This window comes from Candoia aspera, chromosome 6 (genome assembly GCF_035149785.1).
Source record: "Candoia aspera isolate rCanAsp1 chromosome 6, rCanAsp1.hap2, whole genome shotgun sequence".
Lineage (NCBI taxonomy): Eukaryota > Metazoa > Chordata > Lepidosauria > Squamata > Boidae > Candoia > Candoia aspera.
The window spans coordinates 40,178,934-40,204,233 of record NC_086158.1 but is presented as its reverse complement, the minus strand read 5'-3'; the positions used below and the strand labels follow the sequence as shown (position 1 = coordinate 40,204,233).

At 38.7% G+C, this 25,300-nt stretch overlaps 1 protein-coding gene across 2 annotated transcripts in view; it reads right to left on the bottom strand.

Annotated features, from left to right (window-relative positions):
• The window catches only part of EPHB1 (EPH receptor B1), a 411,545-nt gene that overhangs the window by 24,854 nt on the left and 361,391 nt on the right, over positions 1-25,300 (bottom strand). Inside the window, exons 11-16 of one of the 2 annotated variants that reach the window (XM_063306817.1) lie at positions 21,876-22,123; positions 21,037-21,252; positions 12,326-12,475; positions 8,997-9,190; positions 7,357-7,512; positions 6,120-6,305 (exon numbers count right to left, since the gene is read on the bottom strand). In XM_063306817.1, coding sequence (XP_063162887.1) covers positions 6,197-6,305; positions 7,357-7,512; positions 8,997-9,190; positions 12,326-12,475; positions 21,037-21,252; positions 21,876-22,123 — 1,073 coding nt within the window. In that variant the 3' untranslated portion in view covers positions 6,120-6,196. Of the gene's footprint in view, positions 1-6,119; positions 6,306-7,356; positions 7,513-8,996; positions 9,191-12,325; positions 12,476-21,036; positions 21,253-21,875; positions 22,124-25,300 lie in introns of those variants that run through there. The other variant, XM_063306816.1, reaches the window with a different exon arrangement.

Sequence of the window (25,300 nt, the reverse complement as noted above, 5' to 3'; positions counted from 1 at the left end):
ATTATTTTTGAGAAATCCTGAAGAGAAGGACAAATGTCCTTATCTTCAAAAATGAGTGAAATGAGGATTCAGGGAATTAGTCCTGACACAGTGATAAAGATATCTGGGAAGATTCTACAGGAGATCGTAAAGAAACTGATCTTGAAAATAATATAATAATCACTGGAATTCAGCAAGAATTACTGTTAAGAATTAGTCTTGCCAGATTAAGCTTATTTCATTTCTTAATTGGGTAACTTTCTTCCAAACTTGTGGAAGTTCTGTAAACATGGTATCTTTTTATTTCGGCAAAACATTTGGTAAAGTATTCCATGACATTCTAATTAACAGGATAGTTCAGTGAGGGTTGGATGGTGGGACAATTACATGGATACATAGCTGACTGAAAAGTGCATTTATCAATGGATCCTCATTGAATTGGAATGTGCTATTGACTGGGGTGCCACAAGATTCAGTCCTGGTTCTATGCTCTTTCACATTTTTATTAATAATTTGGATGAAGAAGTGGAGGAAATGTTTATCAAATTTGCAAATGATACAACATCGGTTTGGATAGGTAATACCTTAGAAGACATGCATTAAAAATGAGAAATGATCTTGATAGAGAAATGTGTTAAAAATAGCAAACAAACAAAGCCAAATATATATATTTTTAATTTAGGACACTGAAACAAAATGCATAGATATAGGATGGGCTTAGTCATTGTACTTGTGAAAAAGACAGTTCTTGTAAAAATAGGTCTTAGAGAAAAAGATCTTGCACTGGTAGTTGATTGCAAGCAATATGTTTCAAGAATGTGATTGCCTGCAAAATAGGCAAGTGTATATGAAGGCTGCATCAAGAGAAGTATAATTCCTCCCCATCCCCCCAAGAAAAACCCAGGAAAATATAAAAGTTCCACTTTATTCTGCACCAGCGATACTACACCTTCAGTATTATGTCCAGTATAAACTGGAACAGGCCTGAAAAAGGCAACAAGGATGACATTCAACAGGAATCAAGTCCTATGAAAGGAATTGCAGATGTTTAGCCTTAAGGGAAGAGGTAGGATATGATAGCATTCATTAAATAGCTTAAAGGTTGCATGCAGAAGGTCAAGACCTGTTCTTTGTTCCAGAGTGCAGGACATAGATTAATGGATTTAAATTATAGGAAGGCAGATTCCAGCTGAACTTCAGAAAAAAACTTCCTCAAAGTAAGAGCAGTTGGACAGTGGAGCCAATTTTGGGGCTCCCATTCACTGCATGTGTTAAGTGGAAGCTAGCAGTCATCTGTTGGGGATACTTTTGTATGGGTGAAATTTTTTAGCCATTACTATTACATATTGAATTTGCCTTTTTCCCAAATTAGGATGTTGTGATGAAATTATGCTTCCCAAAGGATGTAGAATACTAATTGCTGCCTATGGTGGCAGGTGTATATGACTAGGTTACCATGTGCTAGAGGCCAAAATGGGCATTTTCCTGTTAGCACCAGATAGATAATAAGGTGATTGCTCTGTTTCTTCTGTGAAAGGCTAATAAATTTCACAAATGTGATGAAATAAGGCTTCAGAGCTATGAAAAAATGTCATGCATTCCATTAACTAAGTAGTCAGACAGGTAAAATGTTATGTTTATAAATTCAGCCATCATAGTCATGCTTTTCATATTTTTTGAATTTATTGTAATAAAAGCAAAAGTCATAAAACACGAGTGCAAAAGCTCCTTCAGCCTACCTTGTGTGAATTTCAATGGACCTGTATATAAGATTAATATTCAGAATACACCTTTTCCATGCATGTTGCATTTGGTTTGACAATATAGCTGAATACTGATTTTTGCACACATTACTCCGAGGGATTCAGGACTAGTTATTGGACAGGGCTCTCTCGTGTTGTTAAACAAGGGACTTTCTCTCTCTCTTTCTCTGCTAGTCTGGGGAGGCTATGCAAGATAAAATATATTCCTATTATTTTGCATCTTGTTAGCATTTACTAACAAGGGCAGCAGGGAAGTTTTTGGGCACAATAAAACTCTAGTGACATAAAAACCAACAGCAACAAAAAAACATTAGGTAATTTGCCACAAATGAGGTGGCCCCTCCTATCGCTTTTGTTTTCTGCAGACACAATATTGCTCTGGCCTATGTCACATTTTCAGAGCATCACAGCCTTGATAAGGAAGCTCATCTAGAGGTAAACATTACATGACTTATCAGATGCACAGCAGATCTAGTGAATCTTGCTTACTATGAAGCAGGGAAAGGCAACTGTAATCTTTGAACTGCATGTGGCTTCCCAGAGGCTTTTGGAGAGCCTCCAGAGAACTCTCCTAAGCTGCTGCCTAATTTACATTACCTTCAACTGCTGGTTTCTGGCAACACTAAACATGTAACAGAATTTCCCAGAATAGTTTAAATGAAATCTTTAAAAAAACCTTCTTTGTACAAGCCATTTCTGCTTCTTACTTCCTGCAACCTCTCAACAAGTCATAGGCAGAGACATAGAGGCACACAATGCCAATAATAGTGTTGATGTTGCTGTGCTGAGATGTGCCTCTTAATGTTCAGATTTACTGTAAGAAAGAGTTTGTTTTGATGGTATTTCTGGTTTGTCTTGATGCTACATAATAATTAGCAATAGCAGTGTTAATTATTTTCTGTTACCTATTTTTATTGCATTCTGAAGCCTAGATGGTGGCTCATACTGCCTGATGTGCAACAAGCTGCATGGGAGTTTTCTTGTAGGGTGTTTTCTTGAGATTTAATTGAAATGTGGGAAGCCAGGGAAGCTGCAGACCATGGAGGCATGACAGTACAGTACAATGAAAGACAGGATTTACATAAATAAATCTGGCCACCTCACAATAAACCAAGTGCAAGGACAATCATATTCCACTCAGGAGAATTTCAATAACATTTGTTCTTTCTCTGGTTTAAAAAATTAGAAAGAAGTTCTCTTTCATGAAATTGAATAGCAACTGGCAAAAAAATTTGCAGGACATTTTTCTTCAGGATGCCAGTAAATAACGCTGATAACAATGACAACATTAACAATGAAATGTTGATAGTATGAATTATGACAATATTATTGAAATGAAGGTAACTATAATACCAGCAGTATTATAAAATTAACTGTAAAGATAATAATGATGCTAACCACAATAGAAACCATGATGATTAGTGATTATTATCCCTTATTTTGGTCCTACCATTTTGGCCCTGTTTACTTCTTGGAATATAGTCCTGGTCCCCAAAAGTCTGCCCACCTCTGCTCTAGAGTAACTGGAGAAAAGGATTCAAACCAGATGTGATCCATCTTCTGTGAGTTAGAAAGGGTAAAACCTGTCTTTCCCCAGTTGCCTCATTTTTAAATTCCCTCAGTATGGAATGTAAAATAAAATAAAATAATAAAACGAAATCCTTTACTGGTGTGCCAATGCTAATTGTTTACTTCCTGTGGGGAAAGACATGATTCAGAAATAAAGCAACCGATGGAGGAAAGAAGTAATTGATCTAACCTGTAGAAGGGTCTAGAGCAACAGTCACAAATTCAATTGCGTGCTACTGTATATAGATAAAATAATGCATAATTCAAGCCCTGTTTCAGCTTCATACCATAAATTATAATCATTAGCTTTCCATGGAATAACTCAAATTAATTCTGACTGGTCAGCATTTTATAGCTGCAGAGCACGTAGCTTCATACGTGTTATCCAAAATCTCAAAGTAACAATAAAAGTGGATAGACCTTGTTAGATAGACCAGACAGTATGACTCATCCTATTTGGAACAGTGGTAGGTTCATGTTTCATTAGTCAATCCTTTCCAACCTCAAATACAATGATCAGCTCACTGCTGAGTTTTGGTAAATATTAGATCTGCCTATCGCTAAAATAAGTGTTACTGGGCACAAGACCTGTTCCACCAAATGTCCTGCCACTCTTTGTTCTGGTCCTTGATCACTTTGAGGAAGGGTGCTCAGAGCCAGCAATTTCAGAGTTGGGGGATTCTGAATGGTCCAATGACAAAGGACCAGAACAGAAAATATTAGGATCATCTTCATAGCATCATTCAACTTTGAAGTAAATAACATTTTTAGTTTCCACAATGAGGGTGGAGTGGCTGCAACAGCAATGCCTACCCTAGGAAGAAAGATTGGATGTGCCCCCCCCAAAAAAAGTCTGCGCAATGCTCTAATGCAGGGTTTCTCAACCTTGGCAACTTTAAGATGTGTGGACTTCAGTGCTGGCTGGGGAATTCTGCGTGTTGAAGTCCACACATCATAAAGTTGCCAAGGTTGAGAAACCCTGCTCTAATGTAACAGAGATACAAGATATTGTAGAAATAATCTGCTTGGAGGCAACAACATACCTATATTTAAGGAACAAACACTTGCACCACAGACTCCTCCCACATCCTACACTTAAGTGTTAAGACATATATATGAAACAAGCATGTAGGGTATGAGGGACAGTTCCTCAGCTTAACTCCATAGCTTTGCTTCAGCAATATTCATGGCAAGGAAGCCAGGTACAAAAGTTCTTGATCTCTTGTAAAGGAGTGGGGAGCCCTACTATAGGCAGTGGGCACTACTATCAACCCTCTCATCAGTTTCTTATTTGACATTGGTTCTCTGAGATGACCTAATAGATTGTTTCTGATTCTGAAAGCCAGAATTCAGGTTGTCCTTGGAAAAATGGATAAGTAGCCATTGATGCCAACCGTTATTTATGTTCCTTAGATAGTGGCAAGATTAAATGATAATATATCCAGCCTAGGAAAAAGCCTCCCTGAAAGATAATTGCTTTGCATAAACTCTCCACATACTCCATTATGTGGGTTGGCAGAAGAAGAATACTGCTTTTATTTCATAAAGCCCTCTGAGATAAGCAGAGAAATTCTGTTTTAAGTTATATATTTTTAAATATAGAATGGCACTAGTAGCTTAATTAACAATAAAATCAAATATAGAAAAAGAAGAGCTGAATACAAGTTAGAATGTTAAGGAAACAGTGAGAAAAGACTAGTAAGAAAAGGGTGGGCAGGGGGACAGAAGTGGTACAGGAACCTACCTCTGATGCCATGAAACCAAAATCAATATACTGTATATCAAAATCCTGAGGTCCAAATAATGGAACTAAAGATCTCCAAGCCATCCTTTACAGGTCACTGGAGGACTAAGCATTCTGCTATCCAGTTGCCTTTACAGTTGAACATCCCATAACTGTTCTACATGAAAACCTTGTTGCACAGTGCACTCTTCTGCTTCCTTTCTCCTTAGAAATTCATTTGCTTTCTTTTTCTCTTTTCATTTCCCAATACACACATTCCATGCACAGTTGAACTAGACAGAAAGCAAAGCACAACACTTCTGTCTCCCAATGGATCCCCAAGTTCCGTGACAGTGATGGAATTCTCAGCCGTCAGTCCAACTTGATTGTTTTTTCTTCTGTTATGGACAAGCTGTGAGTGACTCCACAGTTAAGGTGACATACAGACGCTTGCGGGAACATCTTTTTTTTTTTCCCATGAGGATATTTTTTCCCTTTTTGCAAAAAAATGCAAGCAAAAGAAAAAAACAGGGTTTTCTATTGAAGGTACAACTCTTCTTCAATATGAAGACATTAACTGGATTGGTCTGGATCCCCCATGCAGTGGTCAGTGAAGTCCTTTGTAACTGATGGCACAATGCCTTGATGTTCTTATAGTTAACTGTAGGGACTGTTGAAGAACATTCTCCATAGTTTATGAGCCAAAGAGGGAAATGGGTTGATAAGAGTGACTCTGGAAGGAGAACTAAAGAAGAGAAGGAAGGGAATCTGACTGCTGAAGATTGTTGCTCTGGGTTGCTTCTTTCTTCTCCACTGGCCTCTTGACTACTGCTCGCTGGTGGTGGGATTGAAGTCTCTTTTCTTCCCAACACACATTGGTTTTCTTCACCTTTTTTAAATATATGATTTGTACATATTTATACTTATTTATATGCTGTTTCCCATGGCATCAGTAAATGTGCTTCTGTTGGTGTGAGAAACATAATTTGCCACTTAAAAACAAGTTCCATATATTCTTTGTCTGCAGCACATAAGAGTTCTCAGACAATTATCCAATCTCTACAGACATCACACTGCCTTGTCAGCCTCCCCTCCCCTCCCACATCCAACCCTCCTCTGTCCTCCCCTCTTTTTTCCCATTGTTGTAAGAAGACACGAAGCATCATGCCATCGCAGTTGGTGACTGGCTCATCTGTACTCTCATAGACTGGACACTGCTCAGGATCTTCTTCTGGTGTCCGGCTAAAGTCACCCCTATTCTTAGAAGATCTCTGCAAAAGATAAGAGACAGGATCATACTTGTGGAGCAGAGGCCTTTGTCTCCTCTGCTTATATGGACAAGATACATGAGCTGGCAAATTCAAAATGCAGTTGCAGAAAGTGAAGCCCAAGATGAGCAATCAGCACTGATAAAAGATGTTGAATGAATGTATATGTGCATGATTCAAAAGAATATTTTTTCTGAAACCCATAACAAATAGATGCTTAAGTAAAGGATCAGGGAGTTTGTTTTCCTTTCCTTGAAGATGCTAACTTCCCAGGTATCTTGAGATGATAAGCTACTCTGTTGTTACAAGAGAGGATAATGTAAGCAAGGAGAAGAATTTCTGAGCTAAATTAACTGGTCACTACATGAGTCCTCTGTATTAAATGTTAGAGTTGTTGTTATCACTGAATGAAAGGAACAATGTGAGACACTCCCCAGTTTATGGACTCAAATTTCTCAGAGATCTGCTTGGAAGCTGGCAGCTTATGCATGAATACTAAAAACTATAAGGTGCTGACTGAAGAATTTGTGAAGATGCATGAGACTGATGGATATACAGTATGGTGGATGCAAGGAACCTGTGGGAATTTCCAGAGCACAAAAGGATTATGGAGGCACATAGGCCTACAAAGAGAAGCAAAGGAAGAGTGGGAAAGTGCTTTTGGATGGAGGCAGGTTGCCTTGCAAGTTATGAATGATCTGCTTTCCTGATTTTTATATGTATTTCTTGTCGGTGATTTTTTTGGTATTAATTCCAAAAGCAGTTAATAATAAATGAAGCATCGATTAAACAGTTTAAATAAATCCATCTAAACAAATCAAACCAAAATGATAATAAAATCCATTTAAGAGACAAGCATAAATCAGTTAATTTTCAAAGGCCTACCAAAACAATAATAAACAATATATTTCTGCCTGTTTTCAGAAGATTGGCATGTTCCTGATGCCAAAAATCCTGTCTCTGATCCAGAGTTAGTCTGTTGATGAAAACAAAAGCTGGATCTCATCTTCTTCCATCACTGAAGCAAACAGGGAAATGAGAAGGTGCCACTTACTCTGATGTCATTTGTGCAACTAACTGAAGGGATGTGAAGCCAGCAGTTAGAAAACTGTCTCTGTACTGATTCATTTTGATGGCACTCAGCCAATCTTCTACTGAGGTAAAGGCAGTGAAATCTGGAATGGAGCGATCCAACAGTGGCTGAGAAGGCCTGGAACAGAAGGCAAGCAATGGGTCAGAGGGAGAATTATGGGATTTAATTTAGAACAGAAATATAGACAGTAAAAGTGGAGTTGTTAAATTTCATTTTAATGTTTAATCTAAATGTTCATTTGAGTCTCTTTCTACTAACTTTCCTGGTCCTCTGCTACAGTTCATTTGAACTGAAGCAAATCTGGTGTCTTCTAGGCAATACTGTGGCTATTATGAACTTGACTGTTTTGCCACCTTCATGAAATTTGGCTCATTCTACCTCCTAGTTCCTAGGCTTCGGCCTGCCTAACAATTGGAAACTTTTTCAAGTAGAAATATGACTTGATGGTTTTGCATCTCCCCTTTTTTCTTTCCTTGCATATGACCAGACAAATGCACATAGATTTAATTAATAACATTGATTTGGATGAGGGGGGACATTGCAAGCAATGAGATTTGTTTCCTTTTGGTATAGAGTGGTGATGATGACCCAAAGCAAGTCAGGGTGCATCAATAAATGTTTCTTCCTTAAACATTATATGGAGTGGGTTTTGGGGGATTACGAAGCAGAAATGGTGGCAGTGAGAACATGCATGGATTGTATCAGCACTGGAGATAGCCTGACTGATGCATATATTGATGTAACATCCCCTTGCGTACATACATACATCCAGAATTACTTAATTGGGAGTTGAAATTACAGGAAGGACTCAGAGTGTATCACATTACAGTATTTGCAATCAGTCCAGAGCACTCAGAGACTTTTGCATATATGGAGTTATTTGGCATCAAAGGTTGAATTTTCTATACAGAGATAGGTATTCCCAACCATTCCTATTCCTCAGCTGGTGAGGGAAGGAGAGGATATAATTTGATCCCTGGATGCTTCTGGTTTAGTCATCTAGCATTGTGAACATAATTCTTCCTGTGGGCAAGTATTGGGCTTTCTTGCCCCTTTTTTCTCCTGCAGGAAATGCAAGAGAAGGGCAGAAAGAGCTAAAGAATCAGCAAACCGTGAGTGAAAATAAGGCCAAATTCACTGAATACCGACTTGCACATAATTCAGATTTGTCTGCTCTTTTTAGCTCTCATCTTATAATCATAATCTTGGTCTTATAAAGCTTGAATTGATTAGGCAAACTGGAATGAGCAAGAGTACATTTTAATCAGTGGAACTGAAGTAAATGCACAGTTATTTGATTGTTGATAGTTTGGGGATTTAAATGTTCTTTAATGTTACTGTAATAGCAGCTGAAAAAGAAATCCTGGTCATTTCTTGCAACAACAATTAGAAACTTTCATTAATTAAAACTATAAATTTTCTAATGCTACTTTTTCAGAAAGGAGCTTTGATACTATGCACATTTATTTAAATTTAACTGATTAATTAAAGAAGGATAACTGATCCTCTAAGAATCCTTTAACTAGCTACAGTTTTATTTGCAAATCTCAGTATGGTGTTTTAGCCCTAGTTAAAACATAGGAACACATGTGGAAACTTACACAGCGGTGATGGTAGCCATAGTTTTGAGGCTTGCTGGATTTCGGATCATTTTATCTAAAGTGTTAACTATTTCAGCAAAGCGTGGCCTGGTGTTGCGGTCTTTCTGCCAGCAATCTAACATAAGTTGGTGTAGAGCGGCTGGGCAGTCCATGGGTGGAGGGAGTCGGTAGTCTTGCTCAATTGCATTAATTACCTATAAAAAAATATATGTCAATGTATTAGAGAGAAATATAAATCAGAGAATCATTGCTGTTAAAGTAACAGTTTAATCAGAATGTAAGTCTCTTTAACCATTGCTACATATGTATAGCCTTCCATATTTATTCACTCTGTAGTAGTTTTTGTTTTACTTTCTTTATATTTGTCTGCAATCAGGAACATAAAAAGATCTGAAAGTTCCAGGATTTAATATTCAGTTGTGTTCTCCATCTTTCTCAGAATGTACTATTTATCAAAGGTAGATTTGTTGTAATGGTATGTGGGAAAGACCTTGAGAGACAGGGTGAAGAGATGCTGTCCAGGGAATGGTCAGATAAGAGACAGCATAGCCTGCAGCTGGATAGTGGGTGGGGCAAGAGACTCAGAGGAGACTCTCCCTAGTTTCCTAGGGCTTTAAAGAGATGGCAGGACAACTGTACTTTCAGACTTGCAAGATTCTGTTAATGTAGCTTTACAATATAGTAGAATTAGCTTATCTGGTCATGTTTCCTGTCTGGTCTACCTGGTAAGGCTGACACAAAGGTAGATTTGTTTCCTCCATGTTTGAAATCAGGGGTATGTCCCAGCAGCTACAAAGGTTGAATCCCCAGCCAAAGAAAGAAAACAAAATAGGTAGTATCTTAATGAATAGCATGATATACACACACATGCAAACTTACCACAGAAATGTCAGTGAATTTTACATGTGATTCAAATTTGGCATGTTTTATAGACACGCTTCTTTCTTGCTTATTTTATTTATTTATTTGTATTTCAAATTTCTATCACTGCCCATCTCTCCCCAAAAGGGGACTCTATTTATACAATAATGGCAATGAGATGGAACTCTGATCACATTGTTGGTTGTGTTGGTAGCAACTACCACGTGGGATGAATCATCTGAATTTGGACCATGACACAGAATCCTCTGTAACTGCCAAGATCCTGATCATAAGTATCTCCACTTATGACACTCATTCGCTCTAGTAGGAAAACTTGCACTGGCACCAACAGGATCTGGATCCGCGTACATCCCAAGGTCCTAACCACAAGCTGGAATAAAGCTTTAATAAGGATTTCTATCATTTGCTTATCTGAACTGACATATGGACTATGGAATATTTTTAATATTGTGAACTCAAAACTAGATTAAACCAGCTGGAATTCCAATTCAGTGGTCCTACCCTTTGCACTCCTACCTTCTTTACTCTCAAAAATGGAGCCCTTTTTAAGTTGCATCATTTCAGCACACTAATGGCATGCAATCAGGGGTAAAGGAAATAGTTTGCCCTCTGCACATAAGGAGCGACAATATAGTGCTGGCTCTGGAGAAAAAAGGGTATTCAGAGGTTAATTTGACTTCTGTTGCTTCAAGATAAAGGCAGTCCCTTCCCTGTTAGCAGCCACTACACTAACTGTTTCTGCCTAGCATGCTGTAGTGCAGAACTTCATCAAGGCTCAGTGTCTAGCTGATAAAGTCTGTGAAATATTTCAAAAGCCTACCGGGCTCCTAGTGTCCAATTAGCACACATTGGCTCGCTTGCCTTTCCAGTTCCTCTCCACTTCTCTGTTTCTTTCATCTTTGACACTCTTTCTTACAGCAAAAGTTCAAGGGGAAAGAAGCAGCAGCAGCCCAGGGTTTGTATCTCCCAGTTAGTATTGCCAAGGGTGTCTCCATAGCTCAGCGTACACTGAGGCTGGAGCCAACAAGTTACGTCTGAAAATTGCTAGTATGTAAAGCACATATACTCACCATGCTCAGTGTGTTTTAGGTATTACAGACAGGGGTGTTTTTTGAACTGCACTTGTACAATATACAATTACTATATAGTGTACAGGTAGTCCTCGACTTACAAGCACAATTGGGAACAGAACTTCCATCGCTAAGTGATGCGCTCATCGAGTCGCTCCCAATTTTACAACCTTTTTTGCCATGGTTGTTAAGCAAATCTGGCTTCCGCCACTGACTTTGCTTGTCGGAAGCTCCCTGGGAACGTTGCAAATGGTGACCACGTGACCCCGGGATGCTGGTTCCATTGTAAATACATGCTGATTGCGAAGTGCCCAATTTTTTTCATGAGACTACAGGGATGCTGCGACAGTCATAAGTGCAAGGACCAGTGGTAAGTCTTTTTTTTCAGTGCTGTCATAACTTTGAACAGTCATGAAACAAATGGTTGTAAGTCGAGGACTACCTGTGATGCATGGTTGGCTGCTAAATTGCTAATGAACAGTCATCTTAACTCTAGTCTTCTTTGCAAATGGAAATGGGACTACCTTTTTTTCCCCCAGCCATTAAGGCAAAACTGGGCTGTTCAATCCAAAACAGAATGAACTCACTGATTGCAAAATTGCCACACACCTTCTTCCTTTATGGTAAACTCAATTAATGCTTGACAGGAATTTATTATAAACCAGAGGAGCCGTAGGCCAATGATAGAGTACACATTGTGCATACAGAAGGCCCAGAGTCATCCCATATGGGTGAGAAAGCCTAACAGAGTTCACACGCCTTGAAAGTGCACTTGGATGGTATCAAAATAAAGGGGAAAAATGTGCTTTCTCATAATGTAGCTAAGGATGACTTAAGCCTGTCTCATTCATCACAGGGGAACAAGATGGAGGCAACATCATGGCACATGGTAGAAGGAAAAGAAGTTTCAGAGGTGTTTGTGCTTTAGTTAACGGAAAATGGGGAAAGCCCTCATACTTCCACCATTCTTTCCTGAGCCATTACATCAATAACTAAAAATAACTTCTGTATTCAGAAGTGCCTGCAAAACAAGCACTGGGGACCTATAACAGAAAAGGATTTTTAGCATCCTATAGGCAAAGGTCCTACTTAATATGGATGTGTTTGGACAAGTTGCTGGACTAAATGGATCCAAACTCTTCTTTTCTTCCTGTATGAGAAGTCTGCCCTTAGACCAGGCAGAAATACATCTAACATGCTGAGGGGGAAAAAAGAAAATGTATTGTACAAGTATCTGCTGTAAATTTCCTCCTAGCTACACGGGTGTATTATTGCAGTCTTCAACATACAGGTGTTTAACAACAGTGCTATCTTTCCACCACCACAGAAATCTGAGGAAAGTTTTACTGTGATGTGCAGAAGGCATCATAAACTTACATCTTGGTTGGACATATCCCAATAGGGTCTTTCTCCAAATGACATTACTTCCCACATAACAATACCATAACTCCATACATCACTGGCGGAGGTGAATTTGCGGTAGGCAATAGCTTCTGGTGCCGTCCACCTCACGGGAATTTTCCCACCCTGGAAGAGAGTAATCATGAAGGCAGGAGTTAACTTCAAGCAGTGGAATATACTGAGGGTTCCCTGTATAAGGTTTCACGTATTTAATAGGTACATATTTATCTAAATTGATTGCAATTTCCAAATATGTTCAAAAACAGCATAATCTGAAACTCAGAAGGAAAGTAATTCAGTTTTGTGATGTGTTCCACAGGTAGGGCACACTTTCCCCTCTTGTCCCCTCTCTCTCTTGCATATGAAGGCAGACATTTTTCAAATATTACATTTATACTGATTAACACATCAACACCAACAAATTACACTGGATTCTCTTTAGGGGATTACTTCATCAATACTAGTACCAATGGCAGATTGTTAGTGTTAGATACATGATCCCCATCCACCAAATTGTTTTTTCATGGTGTAGAACATAGAAGGGAGCACCTACTTCTTTCCATCTCTGCTACTGCTACTGCTTCGGCTACTACTATGTATATTTGCTTTTTGCTGCTGGGAAATTAAATTTAAAAAGAGGAGCTTTTTGCTGCAAAAACATTACTAGGCCATGATCTAATGATTTAAGGGAACTGAGGTTTGACCTAACACCATTTGTTTAGTTTTGAGTTTGACCTTAGCTATTGTACTTTGTAAATCATGGTTTGTATCTTAGCATATTGATCCAAGGCAATTGTGATTTAGTAAATAAATAATGGTTAAGAAAAATATGGTTTAATGCAATATGTGACACCAGTTATTTTCTAAACACAACTGAGTTACACATAATCTGCTCTATGGAGAGCAGGAAAATGTTTTCTAGTAGCAATTATGATTGTTATTCATTAGATATATATCCTGTCTTTCCCTTAGGAGTTCAAGGTAGCATATATGTCATTCCCTCCTACATTTTTTGTCTACGTCCCTGTGAGGGAAGTTGACTTGCAAAGAGAGTGATTGGTCCCAAGTCCAGTGAGCATCTCAGGAGAAGCTAGCTGGGCAATGAAGACTGGTTATTGACTATGGTTGGCTTTTACAAGACTTTGATATATTCCCAGAAATAATCCTAGAAATTATAGTCATGTACAAGTAGCAAATGGTTTCCGTGAATCATAATTTCCAGGGTTTTGTAGATAGAGACAAAACAATTCAACTGGTTCAAATTATTGTAATAATGCAAGCCCAAGAACAGAGCTTGGTTCATGGCGGTAGCTAATATGCTTCATTTGTTTCATGCCAGAGACACTAGTATTTTCTGCATGAGAAAAGAAATTAGCATTGTGACATTTATTTCAGCTGTGGTGTTCAGCATAAACAGTAGCTAAGCTAACAAAATCTCATGCTTATGAATGCCAATGGACAAGCAAGTGTTTTGGAAAGGACAGCATGTTTCCTACAGAGAATACGTAGGTGAGCTCCCACTTCTAGGCCCAACAGCAGACGTCAAACGCTGACAGCAACAGCTGTTTCCTTGCACCTCTTTGCATATCAAGTAGCCACAATGGTCTTCAGGGTTTTATCCTGAGTGACACTTCCTCACCCTTGGCTGTTTGGTATTGTGAAGCACGAATACTTTTTTTGCTTCTGGCACTTTCCCCTAAGAAAGATAGCAAGGGAAGGGCAAGGAACTGGGGTTGCCTTTGGCACATATATGACAGCTCATCACAATTTTGTGAGCATACCAGATGAAGCAAAGCAATTGTTTCAGTTTCTCAGTTTAAAATTATATATTTCCATTGATATGAGGTAACTAGTACAGGTACCCTTTCATTGTACTTCAGAATACATTTCTAAACACCAATCACCGAATGAACACATCTCATCAGTATTAGAAAGGAAAAAAGAATACCTGTGGCTTGAATGAAGTGCCAAGTAAGATGACTGGCTTCTTTGAACCATTTTTTTTCTAATGCAGAAACTAGCCGTATGCGTTTATACATTGCATTATACTATAATGTGCTTTGCTTAACTGGTTTGATGACTGGTGTGACATTGCTGTCATTTGTAAACCATGGTTTTAGCCTAATATTATCTCTCTCTTCCGCCCCTGCATGTGCTGCCACGTATACAATTGTATGTAAAAGATTAGGTATCTCTGGTCAAATGGTGTGTTTCACTGAATCCCTCAGGGGGTGCGGCGGGAAGTGAAGCTGAGAAGAGAATGGATATTTCAGCAAGACAGCACTGAAACATGCCCCCAAATCAACTATGAAGTTCTTATAGGAAACAAACATAAAGGTTTTTGAATGGCCTTCATAGTTCCCAGTTATGAATATTATTGAAAATCTGTGGGAAGATATAAAGATACCATAGGATATTTTTCATCTAGAAGACTTCTTCTCCTAACAGTCAGGAACCATGCTGAGACAAGGAATAGGTCTCTAGTGTTTTATTACTGCTACATTAGACAAAAAATCCTAACAAACTGAAGAAGCGTGGGAAAAACCCAGACAGATAAACCCCGAAAGTGAAGGCGGGTCTGTTCTGTGTCTCTTTGAATGGCTGCTCAACTCCTCAGTACTACGCATGCGTTTTCCCCCCTGGATATGGGGCCCCTCCTGCTCACCATCAGTACTCATGACACTTCTGCAAGGAAGAGTACAATGCGAGAATGGGAAGACCCTTGGCTAACTACAGGAAATGTTTGGAAGGTCTTATTTCTTCCAAAGGAGGTGTTACAAAGTAATGACTGAAAGGGTGTCCAAACATTTATACCCACCACAGTCACTATTTTCTTATTTTGAATCTGTAAACAACTGAACATAAATGGTAAGTATGAATTCAAATTTGCAGAAAGATTGTACCATTAGCAGTTATGTGAGCTCCTGTTCACTGACGGATACATTGCAACATACAAGTTGACCGGGGTGCCTAAACTATTGCATGCAACTTTATCTCCTTTTACAAGAGAAAGGGTTTGATAGGGTGGGATGATGGTTAACAGGCATAACTGATGAAAGAGATGGCAGAAAAACTGAATAGTAGGGGAGCTGGATGGGAATTTTTTCTCTGATCAACAGAGACTTTTCATATATTCAGAGTTGTTACCAAGCCTAAGTAAAGGTAAAGGTTTCCCTTGACGTAAAGTCCAGTCGAATCCGACTCTAGGGGGCGGTGCTCATCTCCGTTTCTAAGCCTTGGAGCCGGCGTTGTCATAGACACTTCCGGGTCATGTGGCCAGCATGACGACTCGGAACGCCGTTACCTTCCCGCCGAAGCGGTACCTATTGATCTACTCACATTTGCATGTTTTCGAACTGCTAGGTGAGCAGGAGCTGGGATTAACAACGGGAGCTCACCCCGCCGCGCGGTTTCGAACCGCCGACCTTCCGATCGACAGCTCAGCGGTTTAACCCGCAGCGCCACCGCGTCCCTGTTACCAAGCCTAGTTCTGCTGAATTGCAACAGAGAGCAAGAAATTTTTTCCTACTGTCAGGAGCTATGTTCCTGAGAATGGGAAGAATGTATAAAGGATTGCCTGCAGACACTGCCTGGGAGAGAGCCATGTCAATCTTGTCAGAAGATTACTTGTGGAGGGCTGTGAAAATTAGACTCACAGCCCTTCCCCATTGCTTTACCAAAGTGCTGTCCATCAATTCGGGAATCAGCAAAAAATGATACTGGCATGAAATGTGCTGTCCCCATTGTTGATCCCTATCCTGTCTCTATTGCCTCTGGTCCCACTCACTGCAGTCGCTGAACGTCCCTCCAAACCAACAGGTGACAAAGCCTAACAGATGTTACACACCTTGAGGCTGTTGTGATACAGTGTCAGAATAAGCTTTAACAGCTAAAAATAACCTAAGGCTGTCTTATTCATGAGCTAGAAACAAAATGAAGACAATGTCAGGAAAAATGATATAGCCAGGTCAGGTTTGCATTATAGTTACAGGCAAGAGGGGAAAGATCTGCAGGTTGCTCATTCCTTCATTACCATTAACTAAGGAACAATATGAGAAGCAACCTTTGTTTCTCAGCTGATCTGTTTACCCACCCCAACAGGAAACATAACTCTGCATTTTCACATCCTATTTGTGCCATCATAGTCAATGGGTGCATATCATATCACCTTGAACAGACTGAGCACCAAGGAGAAATGAGCAGTAGTTAATAGTGGTTGGCTTCATTTTTTTAATGACCCTGCTTTCACATCAAACATTCATGCCACAATTAAGCTTAATGTGAAAGGAAGGGGAAACAGATAAAATAAAACATCGACTCTGAGAAGAATTGGTTATTTTGGTTTTCATCTCCTTTTCAACAATGGATGGCAGAACAGATTTGGTCACTGTAATAAGAGTTCCATTTAAAAAGAGACATTTGCTTGAAGGTTATTTTCTCTTACCTTTCCCCCCAGAGCAGAATTATGAATCTACCAGGGGAAGCAGTGATGTAATTGCAAGCACTGCATCACTTTCCAGCTGCTTGAAAGGCCATTTGGAGCATAAATTAACAATAAAAATACAGATGAGAAAAATCTGCTTTTTCTCCAGACGTAGGAGAGGCCCTATCATGTTCAATCTAGGCAGCAAGCAGTGGACAGTTTAAGCTCACATTGATTTATTTAAATGGGCTGCAAACACAGCCTGGAGAAGAAACAGAGTTCCTGGTTAAGCCATGGATGGCTGGTTCACTGCTGATATTCTCATTGTAAAGCAATATCGCTCCAGTGATGGCAAAGCTACCAATTCCACTGATAAAACTGGGGTTTGGGGGGGAGCAATGACATTTATGCCATCTGGCTTCTCCTTTTCTTCTGACTTGCTATTTTAGTTGTTGGAATTTAGTCTGCAAGATATAGTGGCATCAGTTATGTGCTTCAGTTTCAATTTAGACAATGCCAAGGGTAAATGCCACATCAAGTTTCTAAACTTCGCACAGCAAGGATCTCCTCTTTTTGCTAACTGAACTGGTTTAATAGCTGTGCAGAATATACTGAGGCAAAGATGTGTTCAACTGAGAAGAGAATTCAGGACTGACATATCCTTCCAATTATACCAAGGAGGCACAAATTAAGTGGCTTTCTATAATTCTGCAGGGCCCCAGTGAGGTACTCTCCAGCCAGTGAGATGTAGTCATTAAAGTTTGGACTTTTCAGATTATCTGCCTTTAAGCATATGTATGCAGGAGAGAAACAGATTAGATGTAATTAATATAGAAAATGAGAGTAGACTGATTCCTTGGAACTGCTCCAGGAAGAGGATGAGAGATTGCCCACATGTGCTCTGGACAGGTACACCTCACAAGGAGACGGCAGGACAGCAAATTTCTGCAGATTTGAGCACTGGGAGATGAAGGGATTGGCCATCTTGCTCACAACAGCAGTGGAGCCGTTTAAAGGACACTAAATCCGCAAGCCTCACTTTATAATCACTTTTGGAAATTGCCTATTAACCACCTTAAAGCTATTAGACACCTTCAGAATGACAAATCTGAAAAGTCATTGGGTGAGTTTATCTTCAATTTTGAACAAAAGAAAAAATAATTATAAGCTTAGGAACTTAAAGAATTTGGGAAAAAAAACAGCAAAATGCTAACTAAGATTTTGATCTAAGAAAGTTTTAAATGGATTAAGGGTGCAGAAAAATTTGGAATATTAACATTTATTATAAAATTTTGGAATTAACGATAAAAATAGTTTCTCATGGGAAACAGACTTATTTTGGCTATCCTGGCTATTTTAAGTCATAACAAAGTTACTTTAGAACCTGGACACTAGAGGGGACTAAAGATCCTAAGCAGAAAGAAAAAAATAAATAAAATACAAGCCTGTTCTTGATGTCAGTTAACACTGGGACTTACAAAATGACACAAAATGTTGTAACACTGGAAACATTAAAGGAGATCTTTGAAGAATGGAGCCAGAAATTAGTAACTACAATATTGACACTGTCAGTAATGATGTCTGCTTCTATGGATAGGCTATGTCCAAAAGATGTTAATGAAGGAATGTGGGAAAAAAATTATCTGACAAGATAGAGAAAGTACTGAAAGTGGAACTGGATGTACAAAAGAAACTGGCTGAAGTTTTAAAAAATTAGAAGGAATATACAAATGATAAACCAAGAGAATGACCTGGAAAATGTTTTCTTATTGGATCTACAGAAGAGGCTTGTAAAGCCTTGAAGAAATCTGTGCAATAGGATAAAGAAGAATAGAAAAGAAGTCAAACCCTATGACAATATTTGATTGAATTAAAGATTGTTAGAAGTAAAAGGAAGGAATATAAAATTGGTTTATTTGATCAAGGTTAAAAATAAGACTTTCTTACAAAGTTCTGGCAACCATTTATGGACTTTTTGCTGACACCAGGATTGAAAAGTTGATGTTTTATGGATTTTCTTATAGGTAAGGGATGAGATATGGGATGAAGAGATATCTGTTTCTAATCTTACAGGGGAAAAGAGTTACTAAATGTGTTTATATTTGTTGTGATGAAGTCACTTCTTTATATATGCATATGTCTTTTTCTTTTTCTTCTTTTTCTTTTTTTTCCTGCACTTTTTCTTCTTTTTTTCTTCTCCTTCTCTAAGTTTAGTTTGAATTAGTTTTTTACTATTGTAATTAAAATTCTTAATAAAATTATATTTAAAAAAGGAGTTCTGCTTTCTGTTGACATGAAATAAAATAGGAGCTTCTCAAGACATTGCATGCAAACTACATCAGTTTTCCACACTAAGGGGATCCCCATATCTGTCTTTCATGCACCTCAGATTTTGATGGATATGCCTTAGTGGAAAACAAATACACTTCTGGAACATTCTCAGAGTTTGATGGTCTACAGGACCTTTTTCGATGTTAGACTGTGTGTGTGTTTGTGCATATAACATCACTTGGAATGTTGCTGAAATGATAGACAATTTAAAAACTGAACTCTTAACCAGGACAAATCAGGAAGAAACCAGTTTGTGGTATGGGAAAGCCAGTTTTAAGTTAAGAGAGAAAAATTAAAACTATACAATGCTAAATAAGCTTCTAGTAAAGTGACTGCATCCTTAAATTGGTGGTTGGGTGCAGGCCATGGCCCGTGGGACCTTTACCATCATATTTGGGGCCTATGGAGCAGCTCTGTAGTGGGAAAGCCATTATTGTTGGCCTTTTTCTTTTACATCAGAAGCTTTTTGCATCATTTCAACCTTTAAAGAATTTACCACCACCCAAAAACACTGCTGGGCTGATTTTTTTTTCTCTTGGAGGGGTTAAAGATAAAAATGGGTGCTTTAAGCATTTGCAAGGCTTATGGCATCATTTTCACTTTTTAATATCTCCCCAAATAGGGCAAAAACATGGCCCACATATCACAATATCACCAACAATATTATCTGCAGCTCCTGGGAAGTAAAAAGGAACATAACCAAACAGAAACAGTACAGTAGTTCATGAATACCAGTAGTTCATGAGCATCCCTGTCTTAGAGTTTCAAAACAAGAATTGTGGTTTGATAGGCATGTTTTAGGTACAGGATGATTCAAGTATAGGATATCCAAAAATTAGATGATCCTCTAACTTCATTCCAAATGTATTTTCTGAAATCTACAAAAATACAACAATAAGTAATCTCGATGAGTGATTAAACCTGCTAATAACCAATAGCTGCTGTTCATCCATACTGGCAATGTTTGTAGACACTAGCAGCTAATCTTAGGAAAATGCAGAGAGAACCCACCTGAGTCAATTGCAAATGTGGTCCAATAGTTGCTAAAACTGTTGTGATTTGAAAGTTTGTTGACAGAAAAAGACACTACACCTTTCTTAGATAGGAGAACTGTCTGTAAACCATATTTTAAATCAAGAACCAAAGACTCCTGGGTTTTGTTTGTTTTTAGCATTTTAATCTAATTTGTCATATTTGTTCTGCCCTGAACATTTGGCATAAATCTTCTGCCCTGAGCAGAACATTTATTGCCTTTATTAAAGAGGAAGAGTCCCATAGATACTTTGTATACACAAATGGTAACAACATCATGGTCGTAACCAATAGTGCCACACCACTGAGATTCATTATACTTTGCAATATGTAAATCTAAATTTAATGAGCTGTTGGCAATCTGAGATGTGACAGAGGAAACTGTATGATATCTCAGAAACAACGTAAGTTTCAGAAAAAGCAAATTTCCAGTGTCTTCACAAATTTCATTTTTTAGTTGAATGGCTCTGTGGTGGCTGCTGTGCTGAGCCTATCACAAGTCCTAATGATAAGTATTATTTTGTTATTCCCTTGGATTTGCCATCTGCTATGATCACCTGTTTGCTCACAGTTTAATTCCCATATCCTTAGAGCAGACACTATTATATATTCTAATCTCTTTTTTTATTATTTTTAGTCTTACCTATTTGGGATCAGGACAGTCTCTTGCAATATGCATGCAACTGAATTTTGGCTTTCTTTATTAACATCTATTAGCATCCACAGATTATGAATGTAATAAAGATTAAAATATATATTCAAGTTGGACCACTTGTATTAAAAATAATTAGAACAAGAGGATCAATGTAGCATGTAAATTATTATCACTAACTGAAAGCTAATTATTGAAAATGACACACCTGTTAACCTCCACAGGAGTTCTTACATGCAAACTACCTACCAAAGAGCTGGTATAAGTTGGATCTGAGGTGTCATCTTGCAGGTAGCGAGAGAGGCCAAAGTCAGATACTTTACAAACCAGGTTGCTGTTGACCAGGATATTCCTGGCTGCAAGATCACGGTGGACATAATTCATTTCTGCAAGGTACTTCATGCCAGCTGCAATCCCTCGTAGCATTCCCACCAACTGAATGACTGTAAACTGACCATCATTTTGCTATAACAGTGAAAATTAAGCACAGGAGTTAGCATTTTTCATGAGTCTAGTTAAATTAGAATCCAGGTTGGGAGTAGAAGTCTCCCTAAAATTGCTAAGGAAGGAAAGAGCTGGTTGGAAATGGAGGGAGGTTGATTTGGGGGAACCTAATGGAATAGTCATAAATTATAGGAAGTAAGCTAATTCAGAGGAAATAGAAAGAGAACAGAGAAACAAGATCTAGAGAAAAGAGATAGTGAAAGAAACTGCTGAGGAAAAAAATCAGAGAACTTAAAAAGCTGATGAACAAAACAGCCAACCAAGGGGGTATGCAATAAAAACAAAAGCTCCCATTGTCCAACAGCAAGAAAAATCACATATTGATAGAAGAAGGGCCAGGAACTAGAAGCAGGGTTATATTTCAATTCTCACAACTTAACAAGAAATAAAATGTGGAGTCTTTCAAGAAACGTGTATGGGTGATTTCATTATAAGAAGAAGGCTAGAGTGAGAGAGACTATTTTAGGATGGTTAATTTGGAGGAAGAGGAGGTGGCTTAATCTGCACAGCCAACCCTACCATAGTGGCTGATCTGGCTAGATGGTTCCATTCCATTATTACTTTAAAAAGGCTATTGTACTTACTCTCAGAAAAGAATCCAGGGCTCCATTTTCCATAAATTCTGTGATAATCATCACTGGCCGACTTTTAGTGACAACCCCCTCCAGCCGAATAATATTTGGATGGTCAAACTGACCCATGATGCTGGCCTCACTCAGGAAATCCCGTCGTTGTTTCTCAGAATAGCCGGCCTTTAATGTCTTAATAGCCACATAAATTTCTCTCTTGCCAGGCAGTTTCAGGCGCCCTTTATAAACTTCACCAAATTCTCCTGTAATGGGATCAATATAAGTTATAACCAGGTCTCGCCAATTTGGCATTTCAAAAAGAGAATCTAATAAGAACAATGTAAGAGATTTGGATAGGTGATTCTGAATGAGGTGTAGCTACGGAGTCCTATCTTCCCCCAAGATATTACAATTATTTCTTTGAAAAGGCAGTCTTTTATTAAATGTATTGAAGTTTTAAAGGCTTTACATGAGGAAAGAAGAGTTCCTGTAACTTCACTGCCTATTGAAAAGAGGAAAATGTTCTCATACTGTGAAATGGCACATAGTATTTGTTCTTCACAGCTATGAAGTAAGCAGATATCTCTAATCAGTTAGCCCTTTCCTAACTATGAATACTGTAGTTCTAAGCTGTTGTGTTGACATACAGCTATGTATATATGCTCATTTTAAAACAACACTAAATTAAAACAACAAAGAGTTTACCAGCACCTTCAAATAAAAACACATTCATTGTAGTACAGCCTTTTGTACAATCCAGACTAGAAAAGGCTGTATACAGTGGAATACAATTCAGAGAAAGCACATACAAGCAATTGTTTTGGGGGAAGTAAGGAGGGAGTGGAAATATGAAAAAAGAAGAAGTGCAAGACAGTGAGAATACTCTATAGTGATCACTTGTACAAGGAAAAGTTGAGCTACACATGTTATGCACCTGCCCAGATTCCATTAGGAATCTTCTAGAGCTTAAGGAATAATGAGTGGGAGTTCCCTGCACTATGAAAGGACATGGCCAAGCACGGCTCAGATTGAACCTCAATTCCTAAGAGGACATCAAACATCAAGTGGCGTAGGAAGGCAGGTTGTGTGAATTAATAGATGACCACTCAAATAATTCCAATTAGAGGTAAACCAATTACATTTTCTATTCATTGCGGTGTCGAAGATTCAGACACATGGATGTGTTAGCTGGCCTGTTAGCAGCAGAACCATCTGGTAGTCATACAACGACCCACTAACGAACTAGCCAATGACATATCTCTGAAAGCAGAGGTCTAGATGATACTACTGAATGAAAGTAAAAGGCTGAGCCCAAAGAGCTGCCCACCATAGCTCCGGAAGGAGGATAGCATTAAAAAAAGCTGCCAATTTGCCATCTCTCTTAAAGAATGAATGTGGATCTAATGGGAGGAGTGTTGTTTGGCCAGCTCATAAGAAAACTTGATGGTTGCCACTATACATTTGGACAATAACTGGGAAGAAGCACCTAACCTTTAAGTTGGTCTGGAAAGGGCAAAAATAGACACTGGTCTCTTTGGATTGATGCTGTTCAGTTTAAGCAGAAGGCAAACATTATTCAGGCATTCAGAGAATGTATCTGTCTCTTTGTTGGTGTCAAGGGACTGGGAAGAACAGCCAGCTAATGTCAAGTAGAATGAGGAGAGTTTTGGGAAGAAAGGAGATACAGTATCTGGGTGAAGGGCAATAGCTCTGTGAAGAATAAAGAAGGGCAGATTTCTATGCGAGCCACATAACTTCCTGATCAGCAAGCTCATGCTACAGCTACAAAAATGCTGCCTTCCATGAAAGATGATGAATGGGAGCAATAGCCATCAACTCCAAAGGATATTAAAAGGGAAAGAGTAAAGAAAAGATTCCAGGCAGGGACTATCAGGGATACCATAATGGTAAGCCAGATCCTTGTTAAAATGTTTATCCAGCAAATTAAAAAAGGAAGTGCTATCTACCAGGATAGAAGAAAGAAATGGTTGTAAAGTATGTTTTTATGGAGGTGAGTGCCAAGCCATTCTGTTACAAGCTTGAAAGAATTCTAGAGGGTTGAAGTGTTCTTTTTGTGCAAAGACTGCAAATGATGTTCATGTAGCTGTGGATAAAGTTTTTGTGAAGGGCATTTAAAAGCCAGGAAGTTTTCTTCTGGCTAGAATCTAAGGGGAGACAGAACTGAATCTTCAAGCCTTTAGATGGAATCCAGGTAGCATGCTTGCCTAGGATGGATAGACAATAGGCTGCAGTGGTTCAGGAGATGGTGATAGTCTGGTCAATGGAATACAACAAAGGAGTGGACCATCATAGCCTAGACCACTATGGTGTGATGAGAATGCAGTTGGCTAAATCTCACTAATCATTGTAAAAAAAAAATGTGGTCAGCAGGAGAACCAGTGGGAAATAATACAGAAATTCATTCCACAAGATCTCTCTCTCCCCCCAACCCTTTAATTTGTGCAGAAGCTTAGGTATTAAAGAACATTCCAAGATGCAAAGAGATTAACCTTGGGGTTGCCCTAGGGAGATCTGAGGAGAGCTGTAGTTGTGGATGTGGTCTCCATTCATGAATATGAATTGCTAGAATAAATATTGAATGTAGATCACAGAAATGCCCTATTTACACCATGAGATATAAAAGTGGGATGCACTTTGTGCCACCTTGTTTATGTACCAGAAACCATAGCATTATCTGATTTTATCTTGGCAGTTCTACCTTTGCAGAAACCCCCAAAGGGGGATTCCAAACCTTTAGCTCACGAATATATGAAAACTTCTTCAGTATGGACCAGTTGCCTCCGAGAATAAAGATGTGCCTTGCACCCACACATAGATACATGGATGATGATGACCTGTGTTCGGGAGTGAGGTGAAAAAATTAGAACTGGATACGACTGTAACTTGCCAGCAATGGATGGACTGCCTGAAGCCAAACTTCCCATAGTTGACCCCAAATCCCACATACTGTAAAAAGAGAAACACCTGAGAAATTTGGCAAAAAATCTTGGTACATGATGGCCCAACTAAAGGCCAGTCATCTAGAAAGGGAATATGATACCCTGGAGGTGAAGATACAACCCAAAAGATGTCATGCCCTTAGGAAAAAAGTCTTTAGATGCTGTATTTGATATAATCAAAACTGGTACATATAACCATCAACTATAAAGCAAAGGAAAATATAGTGATAGCACACTATAAATATATAAAAGCAGACTTTTTGAAAAATCAGTATGTGTGAACCAATCCTTTGCTGTAAGAGGGAAAGAATGATACTGTACTGAGATCATTCAGAAGCAAAACAACTTGAAGAAGTAGTTAAGGTGATGAAGATCTAGCATATTCTGGGTCTGCCATCCTTCTTGGAAATGGTGACATACATTTAATGGAAGGTGGCTATGCATAACCTCAGAAGGACATGCTCAATCACCCATTTTGTG